The sequence below is a fragment of the Brachycentrus maculatus genome, unplaced genomic scaffold (genome assembly GCF_059751285.1).
Source record: "Brachycentrus maculatus isolate JH-2025_06_01 unplaced genomic scaffold, ASM5975128v1 h1tg000849l, whole genome shotgun sequence".
Taxonomy (NCBI): Eukaryota; Metazoa; Arthropoda; class Insecta; order Trichoptera; family Brachycentridae; genus Brachycentrus; species Brachycentrus maculatus.
This window is the reverse complement of record NW_028281576.1, coordinates 269,010-296,981: the sequence shown is the minus strand read 5'-3', so window position 1 is coordinate 296,981 and position 27,972 is coordinate 269,010. Positions and strand designations below refer to the sequence as shown.

Genomic DNA, 27,972 nt, shown 5'->3' with positions numbered 1-27,972 from the left:
GGTAAATTCTACCATTTAAAAAAAATCTCTTGCGATGCAATCAACGTCTATTTCAAACACCGTAAGAGACATTTAACCTAAATAAGATATTACAGATGTCTAAACTTGATAGGAAATATCTATCGATCTTTTTTTATTTTCAAACGGAAAAAAAGAAAAAAAATACTTCATTAATTTCTCAAATGCCATACTTCAAAATCTATGGGATTTTACTAGCAGGATTAAAAAATTAATGTTATACAGATGTTTTATAATGCACAGAATGGTGAACGGTACGTACGGGTATAAAGTGATCGCTTAATCCTGTCAAATGCATAATTATTATCGATAGACGTCTCATATCAAGTTGAGATACCTATAATATTGAGATATTATCCCTAGGGTGAATTTTTCAGCGTTTGATGTAATAAATAATCTAAATATTGCTAAATTTGGGAGTTGCGATGAAAGGATGAAAACAGCAATATCCATTTATATTATACAACTTTACACATACTCACACATACACCAATATTCATCACGTACATTATTAGTTTAACCGAACACAAATATTTACCAAGGGTGTTTAGTGGAAGAAGGCCTAGGATAAATGGGTTTGAGAGAATGGGAGGGAACGAAAGTGGAATAAGACAAGTCACCTTCATTAACCAACGATGTCGAATCAAATAGAGGACTGTAATAAAAACCCTTAGTGCATTTAATTAATATTTTGTGTAGGTGTAAGTGTAAAAAGCTCTATGGTTGTAGTGTTGATTACATGCTGGTGTAGTGATTGTCCTGACGAAGAGAAGGGTACATCCCGAAAGCGGTAGGATAAAATTATGGTAGTTAGTAATTATTTAATTTAAATATGTTTTTAAACATGAAAATATTTATTAATTTTAAGAGATCATTATATAAAAAAATATATAAAAAACATCTCACCAATAGATTTCTCTAGTGAAATTCAGAAGTGATTCAAGTACAATGTTTCGAAAATGGATCATATATAAATATAAAACTTCCAAGATTTTGAGTAGTATGGTTGTCAATCATAAAAATAATTGGTTAATGTTACACTGTGTAAAGTGATCACTTTAACCAGCCTGTGACTGTCGTAAGCCCCGTAAATGCCCAAACTTCCATATTCTTCTTCATCTATTTCGATATGTCAAAAAATTTAATTAAAAATAACTTCTATAATTGGAAATAATTAAGATTAGTAAACAAGTATTTGGACACACTGAAAATGTTGTTTATAAAAAAACATTTAAAAATTCTCAGCATTTGATTTTGTGGTAACCACTGAAAACTGAAGAGAATTGGGCTTATTAAATTTGGGCGTGTGTAAATGGTGCTATGATGGTGAAGGGTGGTATTGTTTGCATGTTGTAATAGTGATCGTCCTGACGAAGAGACAGGTATGTCTCGAAACCGGTAGACATAAAAATCTTGGTGAGTGGTTGTATACTTATGTTATTTATATTTTTGTACAAAATAAAATAAGTAAAAATGACTAACCACAAAGTAAATGCTTTAAATATTAATAATATTGAGAATATTATTCTCTTTCATTCCTTTGTTTCACAAACGACTTTTTTAATTACAAATTTATTCTTAAAATTTAAGTGTAAAAAAGGTTTAGAATCTCTGAAAAAATGTACTCACCGATCAAACGTTATAGTCAGGTCAGCGATGGCCAAATCTGCCCTCTGGTCCAATAATTCCCGGACCATACCGTCCCATTCCCTGGACTCCCTGTTGAACGATCCATATCTTCCATCGGGAACCAGCCTGAACGTGTAGTTAAACATGAGGATCTTGGATATTTCGTGGATGAGGTCGATCCCGTAGCCCTCAAATTGTGCGTTTCCGGTCAGCTTCTCGCTGGCTTCCTTCCTCATGCAGTACGGAGAACTCTGCAACATTGATGGATTGGAAATAAAAATAGTTTATTCATTGTCATTAATTGATTCGGAAGTCACTTTGGGGTAAAGTCTTTCCATTTTCAATTTAATTTGTACCAAATTTTCTTAAAATTTATTGTAACACGTGTTCTCATGCACTCCGCATCATTTTCAAACATTATAAACGGTTTTTAATTAATATATATATATGTACTTAGTACACATAAATACCACTATTTCTTAAAATCTACTGTGACACATGTTTTGATGCATTCCGCAATGAAAATGATGCGGAATGCATCGAAACATGTGTCACAGTATATTTTAAGAAATAGTGGTATTAACTAAGTAAAACATTAATTAAAAATGGATAGATTTTACCACAAAGTGACTGTTGAATCAATTAACGGAACTATAAACGGTGTTTGAAAATAATGCGGAATGTATCGAACGTATATTTCAAGAGATTGTGGTATTTACATTTTATTTAAATAAAATATCAAATAAAAAAAAATACTTAGACTTAATTTATTTTTTGTATCAGATTGAGTTTATTTCATTACAACAATGCTTCTGTTTTATTTTATTTACAGGACAAATTTAAAATTTTGTAAACTTTTGAAATAAAAAATATAATCCGATGATTTAAGTTCTGTTTAACAAAAAAAAAATATGAAGGGATTAATCAAAACATAATTACAATCGAGGTGTTTCGTTCCAAGAAATTATATTTTATTATTTCAGGATCTTTTTTAATAAACGTAAACATGTTTATATGTAAAACACTCTCCTTAACACCCATTGTTTACTTTGAGAAAAAGCACTTTTTTAAACGCTTATTTGTGACTACCGGTTTCGATAAATCATCAAAATCGTTTTATTACCATACCACAAAGTTATCAATGCTTTTAATATACAAAATGTTTATATGTTTACGAATAAATGCGTAAATATTAGTATTGAGAAAAAATTGTACCAGTATAGTCGTCACAACTAAAGTTTTGTTCTGAAGAATCTCCACGATCTCTCTCTGCGAATCCCCATAGGTCCTGGTGTAGTTGACTCCCTCCGTAGAGTTCCACGTCCCGACTTTTCTCAGCCCATCCTTGCTGAGCTCGACTATATCGAGTGAAAAGTCACTCCTGAATCCCTGGTGGTCGAACTTTATCACGCCCGTGAGTCCCTTCATCTCCACCTGTAATAAAATTATAAAAAGTGTCATCATAAATGTAGGTAAGGTTGAATTTAGTTCAGTTATGTTAGGATAAAAAAATCGTATTAACATTGAATGTTCTATTGTCAAAAAATCTAATTCTGTCAAAAAAAAATATTTTACCCAAAAAAATTAGAAAACAACTTTAAATAAAGTATTCCACCGACAAGACACATAAGGTTGTTAATTAAGTTTTATGTGAATTTACGTATGAATCATTAAATGAATAAAAATATGTACATTTAAATTCAACAAATAAATGAAATTATGTATTAAATTTTATAAATTGATTTGGCATTAAAATTATAGTAAAACATATTTATTTATATAAAAAAAACACAATATCACTAATCTGTTCTTAAAACTGGTCGTGCTTACATTGATAAACTCAAAAATTACTGTATGTCAAATGTTTTTAACAAAAATAAATAAATCTTTAAAAGTAAAATTTCACTCCAAAATGCTTACAACTAGCAACATGGTCAAAAGTTAATATTAAAATCATGTCATCCAAATTATGGCTTAGGTCAATCTGTATTTTAATATATTTCTCACTTTACTTTCCATGTAGGTATACGATAAAAATATTTAAGAATTGTGTACCATTTCAAAAGAAGGATAATGTAATTTTTGTCATAAAAAAAACATGTACCTATTTAGAAAATTGTATCCAATTTACTTACGTTATCATCGATATAAAAGATTTCGCCGGAAAATTTTCGAGCATTCAAATTGAAACGGGAAGCTAGAATATATTTTTTACACACCGAAGAAATTGTATTTTTTCGATGAAAACACAATAAGATAAACGTAATATAATACGAACAGTAAAAAAACATCACGTAATCCGGAAAATTCATTTCATTTTCCTGTTACAAACGAGTTAACAAAAGACCCTATACGAGTATGTGTGTTGTCTTATTTTCCCAGTCGAAGGAAGCGCCGAAATATTGCACCAAAATTAATTTGCTCAAGGCCCATAGATGTCACTGATAAAGCGTCCCTAAAGCCTAGAGTCAGAAAGCTCTGGCGAAACATGGACGTCCGGTGAGTTATTCGGTATTTGCTGCATTATTGTTCTACAAATGACCCAAGTTTCCGCAGCATAGGGCGTCTAATGAAGCTTTGGGCATTTAAAGCTCTCATGCAAACAAGATTTGAGTTATGATTCAAGATACAGTTTGGTTTACGATGAACAGATTTAGTACTTTACTGCTAGATATACAATTTTGAAATATTACAAGAGAAGTCTCATTAAATTCTCATCATCGTTATCTTAAATACATAAATAATACTTTTTCCTATTTTCACTGACCTTCATCTACACCCAATGGTGCACATGGTATTTTTTTATGAAGATGCAATATCATTTGAACGTTTATTATTTTATTCGTTTAATTTTAAGATTTTTCGTAGTTTCGTATTAATATCTTAATGCATATGAAGAAAATTATACGAGTCTAAGTATGTACAGGTTTTGCGATTAGTCATAGGCCGGTTAAGTAATGATATCTGTTAAGCAGAGTAATAAAAATGGTATTCAGGTTAAACAAAGGTATCATAAACGTCTCTGCTAATTATAAAAAAATAATCAACTAAGCCAAAGATGGTGCCGAGAATTAGCATGTAAAAAAGAGTGTCAATTGAAACATGAAAAGAACTTCCAAAAAATTGCGTAGTGTGGTTAATTTTTTTCTGAATCCAACGTAGATATCTGTTGTGAACTCATATGTACTGTGTCATGAGATTGATCAATATGTCCAGCTGTTTCGAAAATATGATTGGTGTGGTGTTCAATCATGGGTAGAATGGTGAACATCACACGCATATAAAGTGATCATTCAAACCAGCTTTTGACAAATCGTAAGCCCTGTAAATACCCAGACTTTAATATTCTTCTTTGTCTTTATTAAAAGCTTAACAAATAGTGGTTTAATTGTTTCTTTTTTGTTAAAACGAGACAGAACATGCAATAATGTTTCATGTACAACATTTTGTACAAATACTTAATATAATATAATAATATAAGAGTTTCTGCTTAGTAAAAAGCTTCATTACATCTCACCAATAGATGTCTCTAGTGAAGTTCTAGTGATTCAAGAACAAGGTTTCTAAATTAATTCATATATACAGAACTTCCAAGAATTTGAGTGGTGTGGTTGTCAATAATGGGTAGAATTGGTGAATGTTACACGTGTGTAAAGTGATCACTTAAACCAGCCTATGACGGTCGTCAGCCCCGTAAATGCCCAGACTTCCATATTCTTCTTCATCTTTGATGAGATGTCAAAAAATTATATTAAAAAAAATAATAATAAAAAATAAAAATAAAATATTTAAGGTGATTACTTAAACCAGGTTATGACAGATCGTGAGCCCTGTAAATACTCAGACTTTCAAATGCTTCTTTGTCTATCTTAAGAGTATAACAAATAGTGGTTTATTGTTTCTGTTTTGTTAATACAAGACAGAACATGCAATAATGTTTAATGTACATATGTTACAAGGATTTTCAATTGTAGACCTATTAATGATATCTGGAAATTATAATTTAATTAATGAATTCTGCGTAAAGGGATGGTTTGGGTAATAAGTGAGATGATTAATTAAGGAAACATAACGAGAAACTGTAGAAAATTAGTATGTACCAAGTGATATTTTATAAGATATCAATAAATTGCATTTTTTAATTTTTCGATATTTAAAAAGGCTAAATATTTAAGTAACGTATTAAAACAACTGGGATTTAAAACGAATCTTTACAATAAAAGCTCAGCAAAAGGTATAAGAGAATGTAATCCTTTTAATCGTAAAAGCTCCCAGCGGTGGGTCGCCTCCGCGAGAGCTTTCTGACGTTTATTATACATGGAGCGGTACACAAAGCCTTGAAGCGGTCTGACGACTGTACAGGAACTGTCGTCTCGAGACACCGGAAGAAGAATTCGCCATCTTAGCTACCCTGATCGTAAACACCCCTCTTGAATATAATTACGCAGGAAATTCTGCGAAAAACGAAGTGAAAGCCTTAAATGTTCGAGACAGACAGCTGTTTTTTGTTTGTGAAGATTATTTTATATCCGGATCTAGAATTAAAAATAAATTTTTAACTTAATGGTGTTATCTTTTATCAAGCGATGTCATTCAAGTCGTATTTTAGCTTCAGGAGTAACAAAAAAAATGTTTACTGTTTTTTTTTGTTGATAATCCTTGACAGCTGACACACTTATCTTCACCCTGTTTCCCGCAGGGGTAGGTCTACCTATTCTCTCTAGAGAATAGAACGCTACATTAATCTGTCTGCTGAGAACAATCTTCGCCTTTTCCAAAATTATGCGTCTCCTCATACATACCCGCCGAATATTTCGACCACGTCCAAGTATTTGACATACTTGTTCACATCCTCAGGCATATTTTGCTTCTATTGCCAACAAAGTTTGCCTTATAAAGTTATTTTACTATCCTTTCTTCACTCATTTGATTCATATGCCCAAACCATCTCAACACACCTTTAATCTTATTCATCTTCTTTTTCTTCTTGGCGTAGGCCTTGTGGCCTGTTTTTAAGAGGGATAAGAGGACCTCCTGCCATGTCGATTCCCAGCTATCGATCTATCTCTTTGGTGGCCTGCCCGGGATTCGTCTACGTGGGGTTGGCCGTACAGTGCGATGTGAGGGAGTCTGGATGGTTCCATTCTCCTCACATGCGCATACCATTGTCTCCTTCGTTGCCTTCCCCATCTAACGACATCTTCAATCTCGCATATTTCTCTCATCCTGGTGTTTCTTATTCTATCTCAAAGACTCTTGCCTGATATGCTTATTGCTAACGATTACCAAAGTCTTGCAATTTTTTTCAATATACCACCATTTGAATATCCATTATATATCGTTTTACCGCATATTCATCAGAGAGATTGCATTTACAAACAAGATTACTATAAAATATTTCAAATGTCTTGTTGATGAAAACATCTGTAACTCTCGAAACTAGTCGTGTTTATGTAATAAAACAACAGTTAAATAGTTTCATTTTACTTTATTTGAAATGTTACCGGGTTTCGACTTTACTGACATCATCACCAATATGATCATATAGGTGACGACAAACGTCAGTCATTGGTTTTAAAAGTTAAAGTGGAAAAAACTGTGTAGTTAAAAATTATAAAATATATTTCCGCCCAGGTATGTCAGTACTAAACTTTAAAACTGTATAATAGTACAATACAAGTTCTTTATTTGTATGTTTAAATCATTTTGTTATTCAACAAAGTCAATTTTGATTCAATCAAATAAACAAGTTATCGAGTCAGAACATTGACAGGATTTACATGAAAAACATTTTTCTGACTTGGAAATATTATTTTTACATCTGGAAATTTGATCCAATTCCCCCCTCAGGCCTTCTAAAGATAAAAAACCCCGAATAATAATGAGAAATATCTACTGTAGAGATACTTAAATCAAAATCTCTCGTAAATATCTTCAAAAAATATGGAATTGAAAAAAATCTCTTAAGCTTCCAGCCAGAAATCGTAGTCGTAAAGTGTGATAACGTAATGAAGTTCGGAAAGACTTTGTGGGAGAAATGACGAGAGAAATAGTTCTGGGAAGAAGTTACACGTCGGTCCGTAATAAAATATGAATTGCAGTAGAATTTCAGACGGTGAAATCGGAGAAAACGCGATGGATAAACGCGGTTCTGGTATACGCTCTCCCCTCGATATTACAGATCTGCTGACGTTTCCCTTATAAACTTTGTAGGAACTCGTTAGAACCACTGAAATGGCGGAACGTCGGCGTGTAACGGTTACATGTTATAAAACATTCAACAAAAGCACACAGTAAAAGCTCACTATTTGTTCATGTTTATATATTTTTAAAGATCAGGCGAAATGCGATTCCTTAGATAGATGTACTTCAAAACGATGTATGATATATCGCTCACTCCTTTCAACAAGTCATATTTCCAAAAATTTGATTTTTCTGGAGATCGTTTTTAAAGTTTTAAAATATAATAATATGTATTAAACATAAATATCCAGCCGATTATTGAACTTTTTACTGTGCAACAGATTTTTTTAGGTAAAACCTGAATGGTTTTTATCCATTTGAAAAATATATAAATTTTTTGTAAAATTAAACAAAACCTTTTCTTAAAAATGCAGAAACACCACTTTCTGCCCTGTAGCGAGTAAATATTAAGTTAAAATATGCCACTTTTGATGGGATTATTACATTTTCTGGGCATTCTGAAAACATGCACTACTGAAAATTGACGATTTTTGAAATATGACGTTGTTAAAAGGAGTGAGCGATATGTCGAAATAAGTAACAATTTCAATATGTCATTATAAAATGGCAAAATGAGGATAGAATGGAAGACGTTATAATGGACTACAAAAATTAAACTTTTTATATTTATTTATACGTGTAGGTTATGATGTCATAAGAAATTAAGTTATATTTAAAAAAAAATGTGTGGAAAAACGATGCATAATAGATGTTGGAATGGTGAAATAAGGAAAGAATGTAAGGCTGCGGCAAGCATTATCGACAAAATTTAGAAAGGTGTGTCGCAATGGTTTGGACAAGTAGAACGAATGAGTGAGGAAAGAACGGTAAAATAAATTTTGAGGTGAATATAGTTGAAAAAAGGAGCAAAAGACGACCGATGATAATTTGACATGGTAAGGTGTGTCAAATACTTGTTAGCAGCCGGGTCAAGAGTCAAAAAAGTCGGCGGTTATCTATGAGAAGATCTGTGAATGTGGAAAAGGGCGAAGAATGTTTGCAAAGACAGAGTAAGGTGTTTTATTCTCTCATTGATTTTCTTCTTAAATGGTCAGTCTCCACTCACCTCAATCCTTGTTTTGGCTTATCTCTTGCCCGTATACATTATAAAACATTACGTTTAATCATTGAAACGTTCATAAAATAAAATAAAAATGTAAGTTTATAATTAAATGTAACTTTATTTTAAAATCACAATAAATATTATATTGTAACTTAATAATTTCTACCGGTGTCGAAGCTAACCGGTAGACATTATAATAAATATAATAATATATAATAAAATATTTTACAGTGATTTTAAAACAAAGTTACATTTTAATTTTAAAATGGAAAATCACAAACTAAGTGCTTCAAATATAAATTTAAAAAATAAAATTATCAATAAATTGATTTAAATCATAAAATTAAGAGTGAAAATATAAATCTTAAATCGATTCAACGATGCCGTTAATATTTTGAGCATTGAAAACATCTGTAATATCTTCAGCAATTTTCCAGGCATTGTTTTCGCTAGATCCGAAAATTTGGACGAATTTAGAAATTTACCACAAAACTCAAATCAAACTCCGACATGCTAATTTTATTACGTTGTTTTTGAGCAAATTCATCAGAATATCGAAAGCTAAAAATCTTAAGTATTGTCGAATTGTACGATATTTGTGTCAGCCTTAAATAATATCCGCTTTTTGAAAAAAATACCCATATAAAGACCTCCACTAACGCGTCATTTATGTAAAACAGATATTGAAAAACTTCGATAGAAAGGGCTTTTAAACTTTCAGCCAAAATTTCAGCAATGAAAAAAAATATTTTTGAAGCACCGCATTCCCTGTTTAAAATAAATTATTCATAACAACATAAAAACAATTAAAAGAAATGAGATTTGTGATTCAGTTTATTTGAACGTCAGAAATGACAGGTTTTCGAAAATCCTTTAACCACCCTTATTAATTCCTTTCAAAAGAAAAAGGAAAACCTTCTCCTTCCTGCTAAATCTATTATTTTATATGATACCCTTTTTTTGTTGTTTTTTGTTTTTTTTTTAATCTCTGAATGTTTTTTAATAGTTTTATAACATAATTGTGGAATTGTTTAATTGGCTTTGTTTTAACGTAACTATTTTTTGTCAAAGTAATGTAATGTTTATTATTGTTAATGTTACTATTGTTTTATATAATTTTTTTAATATTTAAGCTATACAATTCCCGAATAAATAAATAAATAAAATCAATTGTCAATCAAGATATTTTATTATTTGATTAAGAAGTCACTTTGTGGTAACACGAGTATCTTTTTAATTTTAATTTTTACTTAGTAAATACCACTGTTTCCTCAACTTTATAGAAAAACGTGTTTTGATGCACTCTGTATTATTTTAGGTATTTAAATATGATGTGGAATGCATCAAAACACGTGTCATAAAAGATTTTTTAAAAAAGTAGTATTTTTACCGAGTACAACTTTAATTAATTATAATCATTATTTGTGAATTATCTAGATATCTAAACTAAGACAAAGCATATTTAGTTTTTTGTTTAGATCTGGCAAATAAACAAAAGAGTCTTTGCTTATTTTATTTATTTAATAATCCAATCATAATCATGGCTGTTGTAAAATCAATCACGGATTGATCGATCACGGATATGTATGAAATCAATCACGGATATGTATGACATCCAAATATTTTAGTCGTGTGGTTGTCAATCATGGGTAGAATGTTGAATGTTGCACGTGTGTAAAGTGATCTCTTAATCATCCTATGACAAGTAGTACGCCCCGTATGCCCCGCAAATACCCAGACTTCTATATTCTTCTTTAACTTTGTTGAGATGTCATAAAATGTGGGATAAAAATAACCACTAAATAGTTTAATCGAGTAAAATTGTACCGTTACCTAAAAAATAATTGTCTGCCTCCGTAGTGTAATGGTCAGCACGCTCGGCTACCGTTCTGGAGGTCCCAGGTTCGATTCTCAAGGGGGATAAAATAAATATAAGTGATATTTTCACTCTAATATTTATTTAATATTACCATGGACTGGTACCTGAATTGGAGGGCTGATCACCTTTCCTTCATGTGTAAACGATCAAGATAACACTGCGTTTATACAACACAGTGCCTTATGCACCACTGGGGTGCGGATAAGGGTTTTATATTTTATATGTATGTGTGTGTGTGTGTGTGCTATACCTACACTAAAAAACCGTGTGACACGCTTCAAAATGAACTGTTGAAAATTTTCTTGTTATCTCGTTGATTGGATTCTGACACGAATAGTCTTTATCCGACAATCACATATCAGAACATCTGATTACATTGGCACGTACAATGTGAAAATCGAACTGATTGTCAGTCGAAGCCTTACGATTTAGTTTAACACCCCCAAGGAAAACGATAATTATTTAAATTTTTTGGAAGTGAATCGTAAAATATATGAAGAAAACATATTTTATGTTCGGAGAATACTTAAATGTTATAACATAAATATTAATGGTTGAACGATAAGTTTGATCAAAATTATGACATAAGTATTAAATATATTACTACACTTCATAAGTGTTCTTTGTAACTCACATAAGATGTTCAATAATAGACCTGAATATTACTGTTTTCACCCTTAAAATGATAAGTTATTTTTTCCAGATGATTTGGTATAAAATATTTGAAAATAATGTCTGAAGGGGAAATGTGAATAACAAAGCCAAAAGAAGGTTAAATAAATAAAAGAAAAAATTAAGTATCCTTACAAAACAAACCATTTTTTATTTTAATTTTTTTGGATCAATACTGATATATTTTTTAATTTATTTTTACACAGGTAGATACATTTTTTTAAATATTTTTTTTATATTATAATTTATAAATAATATTAGAATATTATCTTTTTTTTAATTTTTGTGATTATATGTAGGAAATCATTAATAATTTGAGTTTAAAAATTATTTTAAAGCAAGTATAAAGATCGTAAAAATTAGAAATTATATTTAATACATAAGGGTATTTGAAAAATATTGAATATTTAAATATTGTTAATTTGTTATTCATACAGATAATTTTTTTTTCAGCTCTAGATTTACATAAACGTGTATTTTGTTTTATGTAATAAATTTAGTGAACTTAATAAAAACAAATATTTCAATATTATGATTTTATAAATTATTTATAAAAATACAATAAAAAAGTGATATATTCATTTAAAATGTTTAACACACAAACCCAATTCAAATCTTTGAGATCCAATATCGCCTCTTTCTGGCTTTAAGAATACAATTTAGGGTACTTACCGTTCGATAAAGCTCTCTCTCCTTAGCTTCAAAAGCTTGGCGTTCTATTACCAAAGCACAGACTTGCAAGTCTCAAATTGGATATTACTAGCGGTGCGGAGCGCAGGAAAGGGAGGAAGCTTTCAGGAAAGCTTCGCCATCAAAGGGTCTGTATAAGAGTGGTTTCCACTATTGGCAAAAGCTTCTCAAATACCTGCGCGAAAGGATTTGCTTGCGGATCAGAATCGTTGTTTTATGAAATATTCAGGGGTATCGAATATTCAAAGCAGTCACAATTCTACATTTAAATATGTAAATTTGAATACATTGTAAATACTTAGTTTTAGTTTAATTTAATAAAAGTTTTAGTTTTTTATGCGTTTAACAATGTTGCAAGAAGTTTTTATACGCGTTTCGTCTTCTTAGAGTTCTTGATAATGTCCTAAAAAGACGAAACGCGTCACGTATTAAAATAAACATTAATAAATGTTGTTTGATAGTGTCCTAAGAAGTCTTATGAGTGTTTGATAATGTCCTAAGAAGACGAAACGCGTCACGTATTAAAATATACATAAATAATAAACAATTCAATCCAACAAAAACCGTGTTTTATTTTGGATATATTACCCAACTATTCAATATTTGGACTCACTCAAAATATTGAAATAAGATATTTCTCAAATTTTTAATTCTTTTCAGTCATCCCTATTGGTCACACCTGGAATGCGGGATCGAATGTATTTTATAAAAAGGTGAAACACTTGAACGCACAAAGCGAAATCCTCAAGTTACAATACAAACAAATAGCGGTTTGTCTTCAGGATAAGAATGCTTTGAATTTTCGAGAATCGGTTGCAAATCCTGAGACTCAAGATCCCGATAATGGAAATCCCTGTACTTGAAACCTCGATAAGTCAAAATCAAATGGTATTAATATCCTAAATAATAAAGAGTAATTAATGAGAATTGAAATATTAAAAAAATAAGTCATTATTTTCATAATATATTTTCGTTATATAAGTAGTATCCAAATGTTGACATTCGAGTTTTATCGATCGTGTATTACGTTGAAAATTAAAAAAAAAGAGATAAGAAAAAATAAAAGGATGTAAGAGAAGATAAAAAGATATTACGGAAAATATAAAATAAATTATATTATTTTTTGACATCTCATCAAAGATGAAGAAGAATATGGTCTATAAGTCTGGGCATTTACGGGGCTGACGACCGTCATAGGCTGGTTTAAGTGATCACTTAACACACGTGTAACATTCACCAATTCTACCCATTATTGACAACCACACTACTCAAATCCTTGGAAGCTCTATATATATGAACCAATTTAGAAACCTTGTTCTTGAATCACTAGAACTTCACTAGAGACATCTATTGGTGAGATGTATAAAAGCTTTTTACTAAGCAGGAAATCTCATATTAGTATGTGAGGTCCGAATCCTGGATTATAATCACACACATGAGAAACGCCAGAAAATACCATTTTCATTTTTATTATTTAAGCTTAAACTTTGACCAGATAATTTATTTACAAGATTTTAAGTGTGTCCAAATACTTGTTCACAAAATCTGGATTATCTCCAATTACAGGAGTTATTTTCATTAACTCCTGTAATTGGAGATAATCCATATTTTGATAAATTAACTGATCAAATACATAAATATTTTTGCATTTGTTTCTTCTGACTTTTCGTAATTTTATCAATATTTGAAAATCATACGATATTTATAAATTAATGCAGATAATTCACCTTTTTCTTTGAACCCTTGGTATTTCCGGTCTCTTATAAAGGAGTGAAATTTTTGGAGAGAAATGTATTTTTAAAAATTATTTGTTAAAAACAAGTTATCATAATTTTCAATCAAACTGCCTTGATTTTTGACAAAACGGTAACACATTTAATACACATTTAATACACACACACATATAAATCTTAGTAAATGTGTATTGGTTCGAATTTTGTGTTATTTGCATTCCTTAATCAAGCTTTTCTCTTTTACAGAACATCAGGTTCCAGCCGCTCAGGACATCCACTCATGAGAATTCGTCAGAACTTCGTAGACTTGACCTGTCTTGGGAGGACGTGACTACAGAAAACTGCTGACAGAAGAACTTCAAGGCAGTTTATATGCTCTTCAAAGGAATCGGAAATAGGTTGATGGATTAATCCATGATCTACGATACACTTACCATATAAAGTTCTTTTGATTATGTGATTCAATTTTTATTCCAATCTTGGTGAGATTTTTTCACTTGTTTTTTATTATTTGATTTATTTGGCAATATTGCCGATAGTGATCAGACGAGAAATTTGTGAAAAAATATAGTTTACTCCATTTGAAGATAATTTTTTGATAATTTATCAACCTGAGGTAGTCAAATTTCCATTTATTTGATGTAAAAACCTCTACAAAGAGATTATAAGACATGTCAATGAGGCGTCTATAATATTGGGGTGCCAAAAAAATCTAGAAGAATTGACCGATTGCCACATATGGAAAAGAGACTAAAGCAGACACAGCAAAAACCAAATCTCTTCTAAGAAGCTCAGAAATGAGGACATTGAGATGCATAACTGGAATCACATTAAGAAACTGAATAAGGAACGCGGGAATTCAGGAAATGTGTAGTATGGAAGGTATAGTCAGACAGAAGAAGACAGCGAAGGTGAATCTGGAATGCCCATGTGAATATAATGGAAGAAACCAGACTGGCTCTAATAGCTCATCAAGAAAACCGAGATGGAAGACCACCTAGAAGAACTCTTAAACAATGGCTTGACAGCTGGCATTCCACATCACAAGAGATGAATAATGGCCGATTACAGGATCTATAAGAATGAAGAAGAAGAAGGAGACATGTAAAAATGAATGGACAAATATGGTACTTACGATTTTCATGTAGTTTATTAGGCTGTATCCATGAGGCCACGTGTCTTCTGCGTCACACGATAAGGGTTTCACGTCAATCTGCTGTGATGTGTCGAGATCGTGAAGAGCTTTGGCGAACAGGTGAACAGCGTCATACATCAATGCTGTTTCCGTCTACAAAAAAAACATTCATAATGAAACACAAGCGTTTATTTTATTTTTTATAATTTTCTTTTTACAAAAATGTTAGTGATGTTAGTTAGTTTACAACCACTCACTGAGATTTTTGTATTACAGTTTTGAGACGTATCCGTCTCTTCATCAAGACACACACAATCCCAGAATGCAAACAATACACTTATAACTACACAAAATAGTGCATGTAAGACCTTGTTATTTAGTACGTGTCGTTCTGCAATCTTTATCATATGTTAGGCCTTTGGTGGACCAAAAAACGCATGCCATCAATAATTGTCACACGCGTTTTTTGGTGAAGATGATTTCGAAGTTAAAAGATGTATTGAATCATACAATTTTCTGGGAAAATCGAATAATATTGATGCTAACCAGAGTTCCAAGTTAGTCTGTTTGATTTATGTTAAATTCATAATTGTGAGATAAGATATTTGATCTTTACTGCTTGTTTTATCAGGCCCTTTGATGACATTACATCTTCACTTAAGTACTTCTTATTTGTAAGTGAAATTAAATGGTATTTTACCCTAAAATTGAGTCAGTTTGGGGTATAATTACAATCGACAAACCGCCGAATGAAACGCCGCAGGAAAATTTTTGAAAGGCTTTAAATTTTGTGATTTTAACGGAGAAAATACTATAATTTTATACTGACTTGATGATATTTGATGGTGTTTAATTGGTCCGACAAAATTTACATTTCAAAAGAGCAATTTTAATAAGATAAACAACCTCAAATCATGTATTCAAAGGGCACATCGGCGAGATTTTGAAAGCTTTGTTAATTTATTCAATTCATAAAAATTGCTTCAATTATATTTTATACAGCAAAAAATGTTTGTTTATAAATGTTTAAAAACTTTATGAACATACAATAGATTATTTGTTTGACTGCAGCATTTTTTAATACCTCATAATTTTAATATATTATTAGATTAAAGCTAATATTTTTAGCTTTTCCACTTTATTTTTATTTGACCAGCGACCGGGTTTCGTCGTTACCGACATCATCAAACTGGTCATCAGTCTGATGATGTCGGTAACGACGAAACCCGGTCACTGATCAAATAAAAATATAATGCAAAAGCTAAAAATATTGGTTTTAATCTAATAATATATTAAATGCAATTCCATCACGAAGTGTCAGTGGATAATATAAACCTCATAATTTTTAAATGTATTTTTTTGTGTGTTTAACTAGGTAAATATCAATTTTAAAAAATATATCATAACGCATAATTCAATGCATTCAACATCATAATGTACATAATATTAAAAAATGATTTAGAATTCTTTGACTACGTAATACAATTTGCTTAATAAATAGTATTATAAACTAAACAAAAGTTTTATATGTACATATTATACAAGATATTATTAGCTTATTTATTTTCATACGTTTTTGTTAATAAATTTTAATTAAAAACTTATTTTTTTAGGTTGAAAAGCTTAATTTTATCTAAACAAATATTTATTCACTGTTAGATGAAATTGAAGTGTTTATTCATTGAGAATGATTAATTATTATTTAACAAAGTGTTTACTCAAATAAAGACGACAATTAGTGTTTCTCATCACAAGCGAGTAAAACATTAGCTTACCTTAATGAATGTCATATTTTCCTTAATTTCCAAATTTCCACGGTAAGACAGGAAGAAGGGCATGGAAAGAAAACAGAAATATTGTATTAGAGAGTGAATTCGAGACGGAAAATGTAAATAATGTTAGTAAGTTGTGAGAAGAAATAGAGTTGTATGAGATTTTGAAGATGATATCCATTGGATTGTTGTAAAACATTTACCCTTTTTCTTTATTTTAAAATACCGTATATAATAAGTTGACTAATAACAAAGCCACATCAATTTTCAACTTAAAAATCGCTAACATAATACATATCCATTAAAAATTAAACAAAAGGTACTTAAATGTCACATGGACAAGAAGAAAGTGAGGGAAATTTTATAAGTCAGAAAACACAGAACTTCCCCATACAAATTTGCAGCAGAAGGTTTTGTCAACCAACGGTTCCAAATCCACCTATATATTATTAATATTTACATACAAAATTCCATTTCTAAAACAAAATTATATAAAATTACACATTAAAACCATAACTATAAATTAAAGGTAATTAATGATTAAAGAAAACACTTGTTTTTTACCACTTGAGTTTTATTCAAGTGTTAAACTTCCATCATTCAGGTCTGTTTGTTACTAAACAGACCTGAATGATGGAAATTTAACTTCTGAAACATGTAGTTATTATTAAAACTCAAGTGGTAAAAAACAAGTGTTTTCTTTAATCATTGTAACATATCTTACCACAAAGTTAATGCCAAAATAATAAATAAAAGGTAATTATTGATATAATACACTTCATGAATTCATTTTTTCAGAAAAGTTACATAAAATCATAGTTTCAACCCCTGCCTTGTTGTATATATAACAAAGTATTCATTCTGTCCTTAGCCTCCCACTACTCTGTTGATGTCAGTACCGATGAAATCCGGTCACTGGTCAAATAAAATGAATGCAGTTACATCAAAAATATCAGCGCATAACTTAAATCTAACAAAATATGTATTTATTTGATTAAAACAGGAGAAGCCAATCTTTTTATCATTATTTCAATAATCATTTTACAAAATGTAAAAATATCTTTAAAATAAAATAAGTAAAGAAACCTCAGATATCGCTCACTCCTTTCAAGAACGTCATAAATTAAAAATCGCCAATTTTCAGTTGTGCATGTTTTCGGAATGCCCTGAAAATATACTATATCCCAGCAAAAGAGGCATATTTTTACCCGCTAAAGAGCAAAAAAAATGCTGTTTCTGGATTTTGAAGAAAAGGTATTGTTTAATTATTTTTTTAATAAACTAAATACTTTTCAAATGGAGAAAAAACCTTCAGGTTTTAAACTTTTACCTAAAAAGATCTGTTGCACAGTAAAAAGTTCAATGAGTGACTTGATATTTATTTTTAATACATTGTGTCATATTTTTAAACTTTTAAAACGTTCTCCCGAAAAATCAAGTTTTTTGATTAATGACGTTCTTGAAAGGAGTGGGCGATATGTGACAAGTAAATAGACACACTCAAAATGTTGAGATTTTTTTTTCTGCATAAGTGATAGTTTTAATACATTTATATGCTCTATCAATTAAAATTATTAATTGAAATAAATATTTTTCAGAATTGTACAAAAGAATATTCAATTCGAAATTATTTTTCTAAAAGAAAGCTTTACTGTTTAAGTAAATTTAAAGTATGATGATGAAACGTTTTATTCTGAAAAACAGATCAGAAATAACTTATCTGCGTTAATGTTTGATAAATGACTCAGCCTTTCTTGAATGGAATTCCAAAATACCTCCACCCATCTGTGAGGCGTTCGCAAAAACCTTTTTCCTAATGTTATCAGTCATAATACGTACATATAATAATGGAGCTTTTCCTGGCTACCTTAATGTTCTTTCAATGCTGCATACATGTTTATTTATTTTATGTTATGTGCATAAATATACTTTGAACTAGATATTTTTGTTTTTTTTTTTAAATTTTGTATATCGAAAGCATATCGTAGTCATACAAAAGAACGTGACCAAGTGCATTTCTTACAAAAACAATATATTTATATATATATATATATATATATATATATATATATATATATATATATATATATATATATATATATATATATATATATATATATATATATATATATATATATATATATATATATATGTATATATATATATATATATTTATATTTATATTTATATATATGTATATATATATATATATATATATATATATATATATATATATATATATATATATATATATATATATATATATATATATATATATATATATATATATATATATATATATATATATATATAATATATATTTATATATATTTATATATCTATATATATATACATATATATATATATATATATATATATATATATATATATATATATATATATATATATATATATTTATATATAAATATAAATATATATATATATATATATATATATATATATATATATATATATATATATATATATATATATATATATATATATATATATATATATATATATATATATATATATATATATATATATATATATATATATATATATTAATATATAAATATTTTTGATATCTTATAAGCTTAATATTGCCCTGGAAAAATCTCTAATATAATGTATATATATATATATTTATATTTATATTTATATATATGTATATATATATATATATATATATATATATATATATATATATATATATATATATATATATATATATATATATATATATATATATATATATAAATATATATTTATATATATTTATATATCTATATATATATACATACATATATATATATATATATATATATATATATATATATATATATATATATATATATATATATATATATATTAATGTATAAATATTTTTGATATCTTATAAGCTTAATATTGCCCTGGAAAAATCTCGAAGCGATTTAAAACTTGAAAGTATAATATATTGACTTGTTAAAAATGGCCAACTGCATTGGTGTTTATTTTTTTGCCAAGTAAAAGTGACTTAAATGGCCCTCCTGAACATTTTACGTTATGTTAGTTTGTCACTTTCTCCTGTACAACTACAAGATACACAACTGAAATATGAATAATTAGGAGAGTGTTATTTTGGTTTTTGGTAAATTCAGGTTAAAAATCAATTTGATGTAACAGTATAAAAATTGGGAAACAGCATACAGATCTTAATTTTAACATATTGATTTTGATATAGATTGCGTAACTATTGCGTAATATCTAATTGTAAACATTGAAAGCATATTGGTTAAACATTGTTGTACTAGGGGTTATTTACATAACTAATTAACCGCACAAAGGCAAAGAGGTTAGAATGCTAAACCTATCTGAACAATATTTGATTCTTCCACATTCATAAATCCCTTCATATAAATCCACAAATTACTCAGACTCCTGACCTGACCACTTTGAAGTATTTGAAATGTTTATCATATCAAGTTTTCCATGGTCTTTCCTTGCTTCTATTTCCTAGAACATTCGCCACACGAATTTGTTTTCCCGTTTTCTCCACTCATTTTTTTCACATGTCTAAATCATCAACATACCTTTTTTAAACTTATCGATAAATCTTATAACAACCTTGCATTCTTACCACAAATCACCACCCGAACATCTATCATACGTCGTTTTGCCGTTCATCTGAGAGATCGCATTTTGACTGCATTATGACTACTTCTTTCACCAACTTCGTCACTTTCAAACATAAGCGTTGGATCCAGTACTCCGTTGTACTGTGTCAGTTTTGCCTTCACTGGTATTTATATACATGCTTCTTTACTTTTTATTCAAACCAATTAATAAGGGTAATTTTTAATACGCCAATTGGTTTTAAATAATAAAAAATGAGGTAGAAAATGATTAAAGGCTTCTCGCATTTACTATTCACAGAAAACAACCAAACTTCTGAGCGCGTTTTGAAATTTTGTTGTCAAACAAAACGACGACTGAAAACCGGATTTTAATTGTTGAAGCTGTTTACACAAAAGTGAAAACATCCCTCATTCATTAATTTACAACTGTGTTTCGAGAACTTCCCTTTGCTCAGAAATTTAAAAGTTTTTTGTAGCTATCTAACAAAATTCATTGTTCCTTGCCTGAAAATATTTTTGAACTTTTAAAAGTTGTTTCCATTTTTTAATTAACTCTTAATTTTGAAGTTATATCAACAATTAAGGTTTTTGCGAAGTTGTAAAAAATATGAAATATTATTTTTGAAAAATGTCATGAAATGAAATAAATTAAGTATTTATATATAAGATGAAAACAAATAAATGAGTCGGATTGGTTTGTGTCACGCATTCTAATCAGTCTTTCCAGGTTCAAGTCTATTCTTCCGTTATTTATATAATTAAACAAAATACAGTTTTTTCCACTTTTCTTTTAATTCACTTGTGACTGAGTTTCATCGTTACTGACATCATCATACTGGTGGGAAGCTAGACAAAATTGTATGGCATAAACATAACAAGGCAGGGGTTCACAACCAATATTTAATAAAAGTTTTCTGATAATATGAATTTGAAATCTATAAATGTAAGAAGTGAAGTGGTAAGAGTTTCAAGCAGAGTGTCAAAATAATATTTTAAACGCCTAATCGTAATTGATTTGTATTTATTATTGTAGTTTACTAATCAAATTCGTTCATTTTATCGGAAAAATTATGTAAAAAATTAAGGTTTTCAACTGCTGCCTTCTTGTATTTATAACATATAAAATTTTGTCTAGCATCCCACCAATACGACGATATCGGAAACAACAAAACCCGGTCACTGGTCAAATAAAATAAATGTGCAAAAGCAATAAAGTTGTTGTATTATTTTATTAAATGCAGTTTCATAAAGACATGTCTGTACCAAACTGAAATCTACCGAAACTCCAAACTGAAATCCACCGAATATCTAATTTTATAAAGAACAATTAAAAACTCAAATAAAGATGATATCAAAATATTTGTTTAACACAAATATTTAAATAAAAAAAAAAACAAATTAAAATCATGAAAAAAGTATTTGCTTTCACAATAAAAGCAACACAATTTGTATAAATTCCTAAACATGATTAGTGTGTTTGTTAATCATGCGTAGAATGGCGAATGAGAGATGTGTATAAAGTGATCACTTAAACCAGACTTAAAATGATAGTTAATAAATTCTATAAATGCCTAGACTTTCATATTCTTCATCTTTGTTGAGAGTTTAACAAACATTGGTATATTGCTTTTATTAACACGAAAGAGAGCATGAAATAATGTGTGATGTAAAAAGGATTTTTGATTGTAGACCTTTTAGTAACATCTCGAAATTCTCATTAAAATAATGAATTCTGCGTTAAAGGATGTTTCGGATAATTGATGACATGTTTAATTTGTAAAACGTCACGACTCGGCTGTGGGAAATTATTAAGTACCAAATGAAAATTACACTTGTAATATAACACCACCTCCGGCGTATCTACTTACTATACAATATGGCTTATAACGTCCTTTTGTACAAACGAACACCGTTGTGAATAATTTTTTAAGTGACATGCGTAGCATGTTTTTGGCACATTTCGTTACGTGAGTGAGAAAAAATGTATAACGTAGAAGAGAAAAGGAAAGAATTTTATACATTCCGAAGTAAATATGTAAACAGAGAAACCAAATTACTGGCCAAATAAAATAGAGGTGGAAAAAAACTATTTCTTATTTTATTATATAATATAAAGTACAGTTCCTCCAAAAAAATGTCCAAAACCAAAATCTATTTTTTTCTATTTTTAATTAATATACCACATATAGTATAAAGTATATTCAAACCATTAATTATTTCAGCATTTTGTAGTTAAACCTTTCCATTTTCATTTAAAATTTACTTGTTAAATGCCGCTATTTAAAAAAAAAAACTGGTGTAACATGTATTTTGGTGCATTTCGTATCATTTTTAAATACCCTTTGCGGCGTTTGAAAATGATGCAGAACGCATCGAAACATGTGTCACTTTAGATTTTAAGAAATAGTGGTTTTAACCAAGTAAAATTTAAATGAAAAATAGGTAGAAAAAGAGACTGCCGAATCAAGTAAAGATATATATTTTTTGTTTTAAACATATAAAGGGACAAATTTAAGAAAAACGGGTTTTTTGCATCAAAACACACAGTTAATGATATATTTATTACCTTTGCAGAAGTCGGTCCTAGTTGCAGTTTTCGTCCAAGGCGAGCCTCGCCGTATACCCAGTCCTTGACAGCTCTCTGAATATCAGGCTTGTCAGGATCCAGGAGTCTGAAGGCTGTGATATTTGTACCTCCGTATTTGAATTCATCGAGGTCGACGCTATGTAGATCCTGTAAGGAATGACAATGATATTTAATCAATATTGGAAGTAAAAACAAAAAAACGCATACTTTTACAAAAAAAAAAAATATGTAAAATCACAATATTTAGGGTGAGTTCAAATTCTTGTTCATCGTAAAAGAATATATATGAGGGTATTTGCTAAATAAAAAAATTACTGAAATAAACCATAGATACAAACTTAAAATTCTTACATAAAACGACGGGTAAATCATAAAATAAGCAGTTAGTCGAAAATGGCGAAAAATTTCTAGAGGAATACCAAGGAATTCATGGGTGATGCAAAAATATAACATGATTTGAAGGCATGGCCTAGGTGACGTTATCCAGGACAGAAGGACCTATAATCTGAGGACGAGGAGCGCTGACCCCAGCAGTCTACAAGGACAATAAGCTGGGATGTAGCCAAGAAGAAGAATAAGTGAGTCAAAAATGACACAATGTTCATGTTTCAGATTTAGATTAGTTTTAGATAAATAAGTTATGCTACTAAAAATTATGTGTCAATATAAGATTGCTCAAATTTAATAATAATTCTCCTTAAAGTATACACCGTTTGCTTATATTAATATATAAATAAATAAATATTCGTACTGAAATGCATGTGGTTTTCATATAAACTTTAACTAAAATTAATACTCGTATTGATGCCTTTAATTGAGGTGATTTTACACAAAAATGGCACTGTACAAATTGGCTAAAATTATTATTATTTTCATTTAAATATGGCATATGACATAAAAACCTCAGAGGCTTACACACTACGCAATGTTTGGAATAAAGGTACAATAAATATAGCAATATTGATTTTTTGGCCAATCAGTCGTTATGCAGTATATTACCAATGATCGAGTGTAGACGCGAGCCGATTTTGCGGTGAACTGCGGTTGGTAATAATGATGACGTTATCATTCAACCCGTTCGTAAATAATGATACAGAAATTTGCGTAAGCTTTATTTTGGTTTGTTGGTTTACCATGCCCAAAAATATTACCAACCCCTGTCTAAATGTATTGATTGAAATGTTCTGTAGCAAATGTGTACTTTTCACCAATTTGTAGCCCACAGTTCATTATTATTTATCCCGAAACTGGATTGGTCAACCAACGGATGATATATCAATATATAGATATCTCAACTTAATATAAAACTACTTTTTTTTACGAAAATATAAAATTTTCAACTAATTGGGAATGAATAGATGAAAACTCTCCGATCTATAACCGGAAAAACATTGCGAGACTGAGTAAGAAACACCGATATCTGGAGCATGTGTAAGACCGACGATATCGCGAGGTGGGGACGACAACGAAGGTGATACTAGATTGAGCATAAAAATAGAATTTCAGAAGACAGACTACCACGTATCGCCCTTCAAGGAAACCTTGAAGGATGCAGACCCCCAGGCAGACCTCCAAAAACGTGGAGAGATAGCTGGCAGGCGGAGGCACAAACAGATCCTTAGCATCCACAAAAAGAAGAAAGGAATTAATATTAATAATAATAATGATGTAAGATTATCTGCAGAGCGCCATTATATAAAATACTAACTCAAGGATGCATGTTTGAAGGCAAATACCACCTTGACCATATATAATTGGAGTAAGCTATAATATATATACTTCACAAGTTTTCCATTTGATGGTGCCACGATCACAGCCACACTTCCAAATCTATCACTTAAAAACTAGTAGGTATATAAAAGGAATCTAAGATATTGCACACAACACAAATGCAGTATACTATAATGAATAGAATGGTGAACATTACGCAAATATTTATTTATTGTTTCGGCATTCACTTAATGCTAAGACATGATGAACTTTTAAATGAAAAACATTTGTTTTTTTGCCACTTGAGCAAAGTACTCGAGTGGTAACAAAACAAGTGTTTTCATTTAAAATTTTAACATTACACAAGTATACAAAGTGATCATTTAAATAATAAGACATGCCCTGGCATGCTGTTTTTATATTATTTTACATATAATGATCAATAAATCTTTCATATCAAGTTGAGACAACTATAATATTGATTTATCATCCGTAGGGTGAATACTCCTGTGTCAGATATCGTACTCATACAGGAGAAAGTGACCAAGTGCATTTCTTACAGAAATGTGATCATTGACTATTTGATATCTTACTAGCTTAATATTGCCCTGAAAAAAATCCCAAAGGATTGTTAACTTGAATAATATATTGACTTGTCAAACATGACTAACTGCATTGATGTTTATTTTCTAGATACGCAAAAGTGACTTGAATGGCCCTCCTGAACATTTTACGTTTTGTTAGTTGGTCAATTTCTCCTGTACGTCTGCGATATATAAAATATATATCGCTAAATTTGGGAATTTTGATCACCAGAATGAAAGGAACACAGTCAATCTCTACCATTAAACTATACACACTTTCACACACACAATTTTAGTTTCACATCACATGCTTTATTTGTTGTTTTTTTAGTTGATTCCGCCTTCCTTCATGTTTAAGTAACGATTTATGTATTTTGTATATTAAAAGCATTGAAAACTTTTCTCAACGATAAATGTCTCATCTCAAATTTAGATACCTACAATATTGAAATGTCAAACTAAGGGTAAATAATCCAGTGTCTATAATATATAATTATAAATAATAATAAATGGTCATTAAAATGTAACTTTGTTTTTAAATCACCTTGAAAAACGTTAGATGAAAAAAGTTAAATGAAATGGAAAATCACAAAGTTGGTGCTTCAAATTTAAATTATAATAATAAAAGGGTTGGCACGTAGTTCAGTTTCAATAAATTCACCCTTAAATCTGGTCATAAAATGTCTTTTAATATACACCCCTTAAATTAGGACGTCGAAAATATGCACAGCCTTATTTATGAACTTAGTGCACCGCTTTAGTTACAATATTCAACTGTTTCATACGCGAAAAACTCATTGTTGCCAAGTAATGTAAAATCATATATCATTGCAAAATTTTGATGGCAAGGAAATATTCCTTTCTGCATTCGCTAGCACGCTCGGTTCAATGGTGATTTTTTCCTCTTGACTAATGATCGTATGGCTTGTGAATAAAACCAGTGTTTATTCCGTGTTTTAATCCATTAAATTTTGTATTCATTGCCCACTTTGGCAAGGAGCCATTTACTTCTCGTCCAAATAGATGCTTTGTGATATTTCCTCTGAATGCAAGAATATGCAGTTAATCTTGTATTAAATCGTTCTCGTAAAATATTACATAGTAGTGCAATTGACGAATGATTTAATGATATTCCAATACAATGCATTTGAACTCTAGTTGAAACTCTATTATTAAAAAAGTTCCTTCACGAATAAATTATGTTTTTTTTGTGTTAAATCTACATAGATGGATTTTAAATATTTCATCAAGAAAAAAATATTTATCATTAAAGTCATTTAAAATAAGAAACTAAATATTTTATTTTCTAAATTTCAAGTCCCGAATGAAGAAGTCATTTTCAATAAAACACCAATTCTTTAACTATTTTGTCCACCTCCGTGATGTAACGGTTTGCGTGTTTAGCTACTGTGCTAGAGATCCCGGGTTCAATTGTCAGGAGGTGTAAAAATAAATATTAGTTATCTTATACTCTAATATTTATATAATATTACCCTAGACTGGTCTTTGAAGATCAACAGTGATCACCTTGCCTCTATGTAAGTAACGATTAAGACGATGAAGTGCCTTATGCACCATTGGGTGCGAATAAGGGTTAGAAGTAGAAGAAGTAAGTATTAAAGGGTGATAAATATTTTAATCTAACAATAAATCATCTTCCAAAATGGTTTTACATCAACAAAATGCAATTCCAAACAATTTCAACAGAATCAATATTTCAATAATTTATGAAACATAAATATTCTTCTAACCCTTGTCCATGCTCCAATGGTGCATAAGGCATTGCATCATATAAAAGCAGTGTTATCTTGATTGTTAAATTCACGAAGAAAAGGTGATCAGCCTTCCGCTTCACGTACCAGTCCAGTGTCATATTAAATAAGTATTAGACTGAAAAATCACTAATACTTATTTTGACCCTCTTGGGAATCGAATCCGGGACCTCCAGCATGGTAGCTTAGCGCGCTTACCACTACACAAATATATAAATATTATAAATATTTTATAACAAATATTTAAAATCCTAAAATAAATGAATGTCTTTTAAACATGTTTCTCTAGAAAAATACACACAAAATAAAACAAAGAAAAAATACTATAATAATCAATATTATTAAAGAGAACACTTGTTTTTATACCACTTGAGTTTATTTATGATTGCTAGTTTCGGAAGCTAAGCTTCCATCCTCATTTTAACACGTCTTACCACAAAGAAACAATAAATAAAATAATAATTAATTATGAACAAAAAAAATGAGTAAGTCCCTCTTCAAAAAAAGAGGATGTTTTTTTGAGATTCACAACGTTTAGTATAAGGTATGTTGAAAGTAAAAAGGTAAAGTAAATAAATTCAACTGTAGTGTTTATTTAAAAAAAATATATAGATATACAAGTCGAATTCAAATGAAATAGAATTTTCGCAATTTGCTGGAGAATAATTTTTCTAGTTTACTTGGTATCACTTTACATAGCTCAAAGAAAGCTATCAAGAATTACTCTAAAAAAACTATCCAACTATCTACCATTATCCTTTTTCAAGATTTAAAAATCTCAAATTTCAAAAAAAAAGAATCCAATGCCTTTAACGAATACGTAAACAAATAAATGAACAACATTATGAGAGTGTCTAAATACTTC

General features: G+C 29.6%; 1 protein-coding gene across 1 annotated transcript in view; it reads right to left on the bottom strand.

The window, feature by feature from the left end:
* The window catches only part of KaiR1D (Kainate-type ionotropic glutamate receptor subunit 1D), a 226,646-nt gene that overhangs the window by 23,799 nt on the left and 174,875 nt on the right, over positions 1-27,972 (bottom strand). The window contains exons 7-11 of the mRNA XM_088275369.1: positions 23,021-23,188; positions 16,838-16,858; positions 15,063-15,215; positions 2,863-3,081; positions 1,648-1,898 (exon numbers count right to left, since the gene is read on the bottom strand). Of these exons, the coding sequence (XP_088131495.1) occupies positions 1,648-1,898; positions 2,863-3,081; positions 15,063-15,215; positions 16,838-16,858; positions 23,021-23,188 (812 nt within the window). The remainder of the gene's footprint in view (positions 1-1,647; positions 1,899-2,862; positions 3,082-15,062; positions 15,216-16,837; positions 16,859-23,020; positions 23,189-27,972) is intronic.